The sequence below is a fragment of the Larimichthys crocea genome, chromosome XXII, assembly GCF_000972845.2.
Source record: "Larimichthys crocea isolate SSNF chromosome XXII, L_crocea_2.0, whole genome shotgun sequence".
NCBI classification, from domain to species: Eukaryota; Metazoa; Chordata; class Actinopteri; family Sciaenidae; genus Larimichthys; species Larimichthys crocea.
The window spans coordinates 18672877-18684910 of NC_040032.1; the positions used below are offsets into that span (position 1 = coordinate 18672877).

General features: G+C 39.1%; 1 protein-coding gene across 3 annotated transcripts in view; it reads left to right on the top strand.

Moving 5' to 3' along the window:
* The first annotated feature begins 1488 nt into the window (after positions 1–1488).
* mcama (melanoma cell adhesion molecule a) overlaps positions 1489–12034 on the top strand; it is a 44953-nt gene continuing 34407 nt past the window's right edge. The window contains exon 1 of one of the 3 annotated variants that reach the window (XM_019274781.2): positions 1489–1716. In XM_019274781.2, coding sequence (XP_019130326.1) covers positions 1653–1716 — 64 coding nt within the window. In that variant the 5' untranslated portion in view covers positions 1489–1652. The remainder of the gene's footprint in view (positions 1717–12034) is intronic. The other 2 variants (XM_019274784.2, XM_019274782.2) reach the window with 2 other exon arrangements.

Consider the following 12034-nt stretch of genomic DNA (forward strand, 5'->3'; position numbering starts at 1 on the left):
TGCGCTCTGAAGAAGTTGTAGGCGACCAACAGATTATTAGGAAGACCAAACAAAAGAGCACTAGGCAAGCCTTGAAGTGATGATGTAATTGCAAACTGAATCTGCTTTCACGTAGGCTACTGAATGTGGTAGGTTGAGGTACGATTTTTAGTGATACTATAATCAAAGACGTAATAGTAGTGGTAGTAGTGGGATTTGTAGAAGTAGTAGGAATCATGGTGAAAATATAGAAATAATGGCAGCAGGAGTGAATTCGTAGTAGTGTTACTGTTGTATTAGTGTCAGTAAATCCATGACAAAAGTGTTGTAGAGTAGCCTCCCTAAACTCGTTTCTATATCAGCACTCAGCACAACAAGCAAACAAACACTGGGTTACTGTGTCTGGAATCACAGTCAAGTGTCAGCACTCACAAAAGTGAGTATGGGCTGGGCTAGCTGTTTCCCCTGGTTTCATGTTTGAATTCTGGGCTAAGATAACCTTCTGCTGGCAGACATGAAAGCGCCAAAAACTTCTCAAGCAACAAAAAACCCTAAACCCAAAATGTTGAACTATTCGTTTAAGTGCAGTACTTGAGTAAATACTTGGTTACTATCAACCAGTGGGTCAAAAAATATTAAAAAAAGGCACCAGCCTTTTTACTTTATTATGTTTTGTCCACTGGAAGGGTACCGTAGAGGCCACTTTATCACATTTATTTTCGGGCAAAGAGATCACTGGAGGAAAAAATGTTTTTTGTACCAGGCTGTAAACATGTTTATTTCTGCTGTTAAGTTGGACACTTTACTATGGGTGCTTATGGAAATTGAATTGTTCTGTAGCCAGCCTTAAGCAGCCGCTTTAGAAGTTTTTGGCACTTAGGCATTGGCTTCATATCCCATCCACGGAGGTTGCCACTTGACTTTATCCCATTTTCTTCCCCTGGAAATTCACCCTAAAGGGCATTTCATTAAAATTCCTTACTGGAGGGGTACACTACAACATCATGTTTTCTCCACTGGAAGCCTTATCATGTTTTTTCTTTTTTTTTTTTTTTGCATGCTGGTCCACCATAGATGCCACTTTGTCATGTTTTATCTTCTGTAGGTGGCATTTTTGCTGCCTACTGTACTTGCCCCCACTTGTCCACCACTGCAAAAAAAAAAATAGAAATACTCAAATTTCAATACTTGAAATATTAAATTTTAGCCTCAGGTATGAATGCATCCATTACCTTTAGCCACTGTGGAAATGCTAATAAAGTTTTTAAGCCGAATTCAACCAACATGCCATGTGATTTCGGCTAAAAGGTGTGCAGACGTGATAAGGTAGGCTTATTATCGTGACCTTGAGGAGTTTTTAAACCAAGAAAAAGTCGCTGTGTGTATTGGGAAACGTAGTTTGTGGCAGAAAAACACACTGATAAGCTGCTTCTACCACACACACACACACACACACACATAGACACACTCACGCACACACACATGCAAAGCCCCACAATAGGCGGAGGAGGACCCCGCCAGCCTGAGACTTTAATTGAGCTCCCTCCTCCCCTCTCCTCCTCCCCTCTCCTCCTCTCCTCCTCTCCTCTCCTCAGTCTCCTGGCTAACTTCTCGTCGACACACCACTTCACTTCACATTATTTTGGACTGGATACGACAAGCAGCAATAAGACATGGCTTTCCTACAAAGAACATTTCTACCGCTGTTTCTTCATATCTGCCTCCTGAACTGGGGCGGTGAGTTAAACTAAATTAAATTCGCTTCTTTTGTGCCCTTTTTCTTTTCTTTTCTTTTTTTTTTAATAAAACAGTTTAAGTTTAGTGAAGGAGGAGAGCCGGGTTTGAATGACAATACAGCGTGTGTGGATGCTCAAACCAAACGACACTAACAAAGGTTATTTTTTTTAAGTTAAGGCGAGCGCAGTTTCTCTTTTTTTTCGAATAAAAGTGCATTTTTCGCTCGTGTGCAGTTAATGGCGTTTGCATATTAGTCGCCATTCGCCTCGGTAATGAATTTGAAAGCTAATTTACATCTCGTGTAACAAGCACATGTTTAACTGGTAACACTTTTTCAACATCTCCTCTGCTATTTTTTTTTTTTGTTTTTGGTTGTTTTTCAGTCTAGAGTCGTCGTAAAAAATGTTTAAAGGTGTAATTAATTACTGCGTAATTGATGCTGTTAGCGGACCAATTAACCTACCAACACGTAGCTGTACAGCACGTTTGAGCATCATGCACCATGCCTGTGACTGGTGTGAGTGTGTTTTTTTTCTTTTCTTTTTTACTGTTGTGTGACACAGTCTGGATAAGTTATTAAAGGTTTAACAAGACTGCTGTAAACATCTAAAGAACCACAATAAGAGTCCCAAAGCAGGACATGGTTAGTGTTTGAGCCTTGGAGAAGGAGACAGTAATAGCAATGTGATGGGAGAGGCTTGTTTTACAAGGAGTTGAACAGTGGGAGACTGACTAATATGTGTGTGACTTTATATCACTTTATTATCACCTTTCCTCAATGAGTTGTATAGTTGCAACTGACCAATATTGCCATTATCCATTAATTTCCTCGATTAATCGATTCATTTTTTGGTCCATAAAATGGTTAGTTACCTAACTAACTAATAACTGACTTCATTCCTAACTCATCTAAATATTACTGCCTTGATTACTTGATTAATAATACATTATGTCCGTCAGAAGGTCACATCTTTGGACTTCGTATCCTCTCATCTGTATACACTTTGTGTCTCCTAAGTGGGAGTGGCTTCCTAAACTTGTTTGCAAGTCTTATGAATATCCCTGTGGATGGATGAAAACATATGGTGTTGTGCCAGAGACGGTTCAGAAAGTTATTTAAATTTCAGTGCAGTTGTTATTGAGCGTTTTTAGTAGCGACTCCATGTTAATTTTCTCCTAATTTGTCTGTGTGAAAAACGTTATTTTAGTGTCGGAATGTTCTGAAGATATATGGCTTGTGAAAAAATGAGTCCCAATATTTATTTAAGGTGAAAAAATAGCTCAATCTCTGCTCACGTTGACGTCTCCCATTGGAGTCAATAGAAAGTGGACCTGCTGCCAGTCTCCTAAAGGGGAGTGGCAGTGGCTAAACTCACGTGATATAGATACAAGAAATGTTCCTAAATAAAACTCACAATAATATCTGCGGATTATTAAAAGTACCCTGGTCATGTTTATGGAAAGAGACATTGATGTCACTGAGGCAGACGTCTCTATGGCCGATATCTCCAAAACTTGGCAGAGGGATAAAACGAACTACAGGTAAGAGGAAAAATATGTGTGTTGGATTTTGGGGTGAACTGTCCCTTTAAAGGCATGTTTGCTGATGGATTACCTGACTCAAGCTTTACCGCAAAGACTTCAATGTAAACCATCCTCCACCATGTTGCATCTCACAACAGGACAACACTCACTCTGTCTTGACATTAAACCTCTTTTTCTCTTAAATCCTTGTTTTTTAGCCCATCAGCCTTGTCTTAATTGGGTTACCTCTATTTAATCCTACCTCCTCTGGAGACAGAGTAAAGCTGTCTGTTTTTGGATTAGGTCGCTGGTTAGAGATAGAGACCCCGTCCTCTCTAAAGAGCTTCTAAACCAGGTTCTGTCAGAACTGATCTGCTCTCTAATGGGCCCTGAAGAGCACTTACTCAAATACAATTTGTGGCTAAAAGCATTTCTGCTGCATGGAAATAAACCCATCCCGAGTATAAGAAGAAACCCAAACATGTAGCTTAGACGATGCAGCCTCTATTGATTTCACAGACCAGTGTTCATCAGTATGATGGTCATGTTGTGTTACAGGAATGAGCAAGTGGTGCGGGCGGTGTGGTTGTGCAGTAAATCAGAGCAGTGGGAGAGCTTTTACGCAGACATTTACAGAACAGAAAGTAGATACGGAGAACGTGCTTACTTAGTTCATGCCATCCTGAAATATGTTTAACCAAACGTGATTTTATCCTCTAGTACATTTCAAGACTGAGCCTTACAGTCTTCTTTTGTTGTTGCGGAAAACCTCCAGGCCCGCTGATGTATAGGATGAAATTAGGGTCATGTCACACAAACAGTTCAATAAATATGTAGATACATGATTCACAATGCAGTATGAGAACAGCACATACAAGACACTTGTAATGACACAAAGCCAGTTCAAGCCTGCAGTTCTTCTGGAATTTAATATTGCTTTAGTAGGATGTGATGTTTTTACTTGTTCATAAATCAAAGTGTTTGGGGTTTAGCATGAAATTTTAAAAAAGCACTTTCGCATTGTCGGAATGTCAATCAGAAATACCCCAGAAAGTTATGTCAACTGCTACATCAACAATAGGTAACATGAGCAGTGATACTTAGGATAACGTTTCAGCCAAAGAGGAGGAATGCCTATTGGCAATAACAATACTATGTTGGGACAGCTGACGGTGTAATTGTCTCTAAAGGTCGGTGATAGTCATACATACATTTTCCATATTGTTATATAAATATCCAATGAAAAGATCCAAAGCAAATCAATGACATTGTCTCACTCCTGTGCACCACAGAGCTCTATTGTTGTCCATTAACTATGGCATGTGCCTTCATAACTATGAAACACATCCACTGAAGTTTATTTTGAGTACATACATCACCGTATTGCTATAAACATGTAATAGAACGCCAAATGTGTTTTAATCCGCAGCTGAAAATAGTCCCTGACAAATGCACCATTTACTACTGTTTGAGTATTGTTTAATGTGCCCATTTTACTTAAATATTGAACCTTTTCTAAGAATTAAAGTATATTTTTGTGACTATGATCATATTTTAGTAGTAGTTAATGTATCCACCGTTAGTGAAAATACAACATCCACAGCAGGATACTCACATTGTTTGATGAATGCAGTGTCTGATGTAGACACTGTCTGTGATGATATAGGGGCAGTTTGACATTTTAACAGTGTTTGGACTCAGACCATTCAAAACAGCTTTGGTATCACACATATACAATTGATAGAATTCATGCACCATTGACAACTTTAATACTGACTTTAATATTTAGGCACGTGGTGATTGTCATGGTTAATGACTGTAGAAATGATTAGTAAAAGTAATTCATTAGTTGAAAATGAGATACAACAGTGGTCTCAATGGATTAATCAAGTCACAATCAAAAGATCAAATCATTTCAAGCTCTCAGATGTGAGAATTTCCTGCTTTTCTGATTAATTTCATCATATATCATCATCAGCTGAGTATCTTTTGCAAAGCAATTTGAAGATATAAGCTTGGGCTATGAGACATTTTAAAACTATTTTAGTCTTACACATCATGTTATGACTGTGTGGTTCTCCTCAACATAGGAAGTAATTCATTTTGTTATTCATTGAGGTTTATATGGATTTATTGATATTCTAAAATTAAATTAAGAATAATACATTTAATTACATTAAGTTACTCAAACTGCCACTTATATATCAGATCAAATATATGAGATCCAAATTGTTTTTGACCACAGGGTCAGACTGTATTAATGAAAAACTGCACTTTGCAGTTTTAGAGCAGTAACTATGCTGTAAATAGTTCTGGGTTTTGTTTGGTCCGCTTCTTAGTCATGTTCTTGTTAGTCTGTGAGTGACCTTGTTTATCATTCATTATTAACCAGATAAGAAAATGCGTTGTAGTAGCGAGTAAAGTAGTGAAGCATCCAGAAATGACTCATAAGGTATCCCAGGGATAGTCAATCTCCTCATGTAAATAATGGCTGGTCTCCCTGACCTCTTCTTCATCCGTCTCAGTGGCTGAATGCCTGAGAATGCCTCCACTCTGCTGCTGGGCTTGTCTGAATGCAGCAGGAAGTGTGCAGCTGTTGGCTGCAGTTGTTCGTGTGGGATTAGTGCGTTTGTCTGAGTGATAGCCAGGCATGACAGCCATATAATCTAATGCATTGGCTCATTGTTTTCATTAAAGAGAGTGCGCTGTTTGATCCCTGCGGCATTATAACAGTGCCTTGCTATATAGGATTAGGCATAAGCTAATTCAATGCATGTATGTCAGCAAGGCGAACAATCAAATACCTTACATGCTATTGAATGCACTCTTTTCATTACTGTTACTGATTATACAAGCCTGTGAGCTTTTGTTTCCAGGCATTCAACAGTGTCTGCTGGACATGCACACTTTGTTAAGGTTTATGTTCAATGCTAAAAAAGTTCAAAGTCTCAAAAACTTCAAGTCTTGTCTTGTTCACATTTAACCAAGACAACCATCTTCCATCTTCCTTAATTGCCAGGAGCGGATGTTATAGAAAAAGAAATAAAGCATTTTGCAGATCTTTTCAGTCTGAATGTTTCCTCTTTCCTGTTAGTGTTGATAAAGAGATAATTAGAGTGGCATTGTGCTTCCTGCAAAGCAGGGAGACAGAGACAGAATAGGTCTGAAGTGTGCACCAACACAAGTTTGTTTGTTTTTGTTATAAAACTGCACCAGGATTCAAAGCAGACATTGATTTATAAGAAGAGGTTCAATATTAAAAATCATTTCACTTGAATGTACCTTGTTTTAAAAGCACATTTTTTCAGTGTTTATTGGTTCAGTCTTTGGTCTAAAGCCTGTGCATGCTTTGAAGATCCAAGACGTGTTTTAGAAAATCAAAGCTGTAGCTGTTTAGTTGGCAGGAGTAGAGCTGACATCCACCCTTAAGCCTAAACTGAAGGGTTTTCAAGAGCCTTGTCTTGCATGTCTGGTGTATCGCTGCAGTCAGTAGATGGTTGATGTCTGAGTGGGATTTTATATCCAACAGCTGCCTCTGTAGTTTGATCCCTGGTCTTCTGGGAGGGAATTTCTACTCTATTGACTGACTACCTTCCTGGTGCTGTAGAACTCTCCAAAACATCCCTGACTTATGTGTTATTCAAAGCCCATCATCCAGCGTGCTGAAAAATCTATACAGTGAGCAATGCGCCCTAGAGAAGGCGGAACCTGTTTGAGGAGCTTGTGACAGTTGTTTAAGCAAACTCAAATCAAGAAGAGGAATGTAGGAAATTACTCATGACATCCATGTGCATTCAGGGGATGAAGAGCTCTTCATGGAGCAGTGCCAGAGCGCCAAACTTTTATCACACAAAGCATCAGAAACGTGAACAACGTCTCCAGCACCACACCAAGGGCTTTTTTTGGATTTATTTTCCAAAAGGATTGAAAATGCTGTAGGGTTCCATAGAGTTCTCCCTCATCGTGCTCGGCAAGTGCTGAGAGAGTCTTTGAATCCCAGATATTGAATTTGGCTGCACTGCTTGCACTGCATTGATCATTTGTATACAGTATTGTAAGAGCAGTGTGATGAACATAGAAGAATTTTTTTTGCCTGGTTGGATAGTATTATTTTTGCTACACAGTGTCATATGCATAATATCTGTCTTAACTAAACTTAACATTCATGGAGAAATCAGTGTTTTCCTGTGTGGGAGAATATCTCTCTGTGTTTACATGTATCAGTGCATCCACACAGACTTTACAACATCCAAAATACTATTGGATGCATAACATTAACGTCTAAGCTGTATTTCAATGTTGTAGCTAACTGAGGTACAGCTTATTTTACCTATTTGATATACTGTTAGGTGGTTTCATGCAGTGTATAAAAACTGCATTGTGCTTATATACTTGTATAAAGCAGCACAAATTCCTCAAGTTTTCAAGTACTTTAGTGAATGTACTTTGTTACTTTCCTCGCAACAAGTACAGTCGTCCCTCGCTATAACACGGTTCACTTTTCGCGGACTCGCTGTTTCGCGGATTTTTTTTACAGCGTGCTGTACAGTATGAACGCACATTGTGTTCTGCGTCCTAAATTGGCTAAGGGAGAACCGCACATGTGTTCTGTGTCCTGATTAACTAAGGGAGTACTGTACAAAATGCGTGTAAAAAGGTGTATAAAAGTGTGTGGTTAGGGGTTTTACGTCCTTAAAACATGTATAATAATTGTAAAACTTATTTCGCGGATTTCGTTTATTGCGGGTAATTTTTAGAACGTATCCCCCGCGATAAACGAGGGACCACTGTATTGCATCTGGAGTTTTGCCACAGTCACCATGTGGAATCCGAGTTGGCCAAACACAATAACATAAACAGCCTCACACCTATCCCAAACACACTGCGTTGTGAACGGGTGACCTGCAGAAGTGCATAAAAAACCACATGCGGCGGTTTGAATTAACGACATCCGCACTAAAAGCATGCAACTGATTAATTACCACAAGGCGAGCGACTATAAATCAGTCACCGTCACCTCAGCTGGATCAGACAGATCCTCATGTGTCTCGTCTCGTAATCAATTTAGTTGCGAGATGACGTTGTACATGGCCTTTGTTGTCATGCAGCTCCTCTGCTCGTTTTTTCTTTAGATTAATGTTATCAACCCTGTTTTATTTAGTGTTGTGAACATCTTTTGACACACTGTCATTGTCACTCATTATTTAGGCTTAATATATGAAAGTATATCGTGAGACTGTGCATATATTTAGAGATGTGTGCATGTATGTTGAAGGCCATCTTGTTTTCTTTGTTTTAAAATAAGACATTCATTAGTAGTAATTTCAGTCTTTGGCAGTTTTGCCATTTGTCTCTAAACTCTGCACAGGCAAAATTGGCCATCTGTACATGACGTCCCTTCATATTTAGAAGGCCCATCTGTGGGACACATGGCAGTCTCTTGGGCCACAATCCAAGTCTTGGCAGCAGTCCCATCAGTGCCAGAGGGAGAGACAAAAAAACCTCCAGTATCGCCTTCATTGAGAAGCCTTTTCTTCCTCCTTTTCCCAGTTCTCTCCCTCTTTTTGGTCTGCAAACAGAGCTTAACCAGCAGCTGCACACACCTGACGCCCAATCCATCGGACAAGGCACATTCTGCTGTGGGGGCAACAAGCAGGGGCTCACGTTACAGAGAAATTGTACACCACAATGGTCTTTGCCTCCTTCCCGCCTTTTCTAAGCTGTGTCCCCCATCCTGTGTCTCCTCACACACCTCTCTCATGCCCCCTCCTTTGCCTTTTTTTGTTTGGACTGAGCCTGGGAATATTTACTTTGCTCTTGTTGTTGTCAACAAGTTGGAAAGAGTTGTATGCAAATCAAGGGTGGGATTAATTTAACAAACGTGTGATATGGTGCTGGAGCGAAAGAGCTCACCATCCTTCTTCTTTGTAAGCTTCTTTAATAAGAAAAAATTAAAATAATGTAATGTCAGCTTTCTTAGTTGATCAAGCTTTGGCACATAAAGCTGGCACTACATAACATACCACCCACATGGAAAGATCAACAGTTTCTTATAAACTGGAAAACTGCACTTCTAAAGTGTCCAAACCAGCAAGGACAAGAGATCCTGGTGCCAAACAAAACCAGTTTGATTTCAGAACAATTACAATTTTGGCTCTGAAGCTGTGTTTTTTTTTTACCTGGCATTTAAGCAATCTAGATCTCTGTGAGCTACATATTTGGACATTTGGTGAATAATAATGTCGAAAAATGAATTGGAAACTAATGGACAAATGAAAGTTTGAAAAGATGATAAATCTAGTAAGATACTATTTCTTTGACGATGCTCTACTTAAATTTGTTATTAAAGGAAAAAATATTTATTTTGGGAAATATGTAATACCACAGCCTGCTGAAACAACCGCTAGTTAGCTTAGCATAGCTTAATATCATGACTCTGAGGGTCAATAACTCAGCCTGCGTCGTTAATCAGGGAGGATGTCCATAATAAAAAGATTCCATAGTGAACTCTTGTTACTGCTGGTGGGTGGAAAGCAAGGATTCCCCTTTAAATCCTGAGGGGGTTAGGTGTGTATGAAATATGACCACAGCACTATGTCATTCGTTATATGTCTCACTCGGAGCTTTATGTCTGCTCTGTTGTAATGGATATGAGAGATGTGTCTTTTTGGAACAATGCAGGTGCCACCAACTTGTCTTGAGTATTTGCTCAAGGCTTCCCCTTAAGACCACGTCATTGTCCCGAGGAATGCCAAGTCCTCTGATTTCTCTTGCTCTTCGGGGATATGTCAAACTGCCAAACCAACCAATGTGTCATTGTCACCTGGAGCCTGCAAAAATATATTTAGTGTAGCATTCAGCTCATTAGCAGGATTAAGTTGCAGAGTGATATCATGAGTACATATGACGGAAGTAACAAAATAGTAAATACAACAGGTAATGTCTTTTTTCCAGACATTTAAAGGTCAAAGAGCACAGAAGCTCTGTTAAAGCTGATAATGAAGGTGATTTATTATGACAGCCACCAAATATAACTTCTTTATGTGTCAGAGTCTGTATTGTTTTGACACTTGAGACATGAGAAATGTGTGGATACGCCACTTCAGAAAACTTTCCACATGATCAGTTTTCTGTTTAGTTTAACATTGCATTATCACAGATGGATTTGCTCAAACACGAGACGTAGTGATGCATTTCTCTTTTCATGACCAACCAGCATACATGTAACCATATATGAATCTTTTATTATATATTAATTATTCACCATTAAAGAGAACAGCTAACAATTATCTGTACTTTTCTTATTTCTTACATGATAAACAGATATAATGTTTAGTACTGTATAACATTTGCTAATTAGCACTAAACAAAAAGCACAGATGAGGCTGACAGGAATGTTGTTTCTTTCGCAGTCAAATTTCATCACAGTGCATTCAGTAATATTCAGGATATTTCCCTCCAAACCACAAATGACAACTGCATGGTGGTGCTAGGGGAAAGGTCAGTGGGTCACCACAGTCATTAAGATACATAAACTGGGAACAATGGATATCTGTGCCAGATTTCATGGCAATCCATCCAGTAGTTGAGATATTTCACTCTGGACCAAACGGGTGGGCCAACCGAAAAAGCCATGTTGCCAACATGGCAACTTTGCTTAAAAAATGTGTTACATTTACCATCACATCACATTATTAGACAATATATCATTTATTTTCTCATGTCTATCCAGATTAAATGATAAAATTCATGACGTCTGGCACTTTGCCAGTCAGTAGCTTGTCACATCAACTTGCATTCACATCTGTTGTCAAATTAAAATGAAGTCAGTTTTAAATTCGGGCTGACTTTGATGGTGAAAAGACATCTCTGTGTTCAGTGTGTACATGTGCATATGAATATTCATGACGACCTCGGGGCGGACCAGAACGTCTTTCATGGTGTTTGCCTCTTGTGCTAATGGGCTGTGCCATGCCATGGATCTGGCATACATCTGGCAGTGTTTTTTCTGATTAGTCTGTTCATTACTATTACCTAGGAAACCATCTTTAGGTTTAGAAACTCCTCAATACCCAGTTTATTTAGTTAACATAAGAAAAACACCCTCAGTGTTGTGTGCTTTTTAGAATAAACTTTGTGTGAGGGAGTACAGGGGATGTCTGTGTATGATATTATGCGCAAAGCAGGATTGCAGGGTCTTGTGTCAGTGCTGTAAATGTTATCCCAACCCCTGAGGCTCAGCGATCAGTGCAATGGTAGAGGGCCAGATTTAACTCACATTTCATGCTTTGTGTGGGACTCTCCCCCTCAGCTGATTCATAGCGCAGGCCTAATTATTTCTGTCTTTTTCTGTTGTTTAGTTTGTGGTTGCGGGGCATTTGTTTGTTAGATTCCCCAGAGGGCTCATCTCTTTGTTTAAGTGTCCCTTAGGAGGACCAAGAAAGGCAGAAAATAAGCTGGCGAAGGAGAACCAGCAGCAACTGTTGATCGGGCAGTGGAATTTGACTAGAATATTTCCAGCTTTTCTGTTTCTCTGCATCATTGTAACACATGTAGGACTACAAATATTTAGGATTTTCATTATATTATTATATTTTTGTTCCTATGTAGATTATTTTCTGGATTCAGTGGTATATTGTTCGATCAGAAAGTTGGATAAAAAAAAGGCCATTACAGCCCAAAACCCAAGGATATTCAGGTGGTAATGTTTGCTATTGAGTTTCTGCCAGTGAACTAATACATTAAATGACTATTTGTTATAGCACTAAACACAAGTTGGTTTAAATCTGTAGTG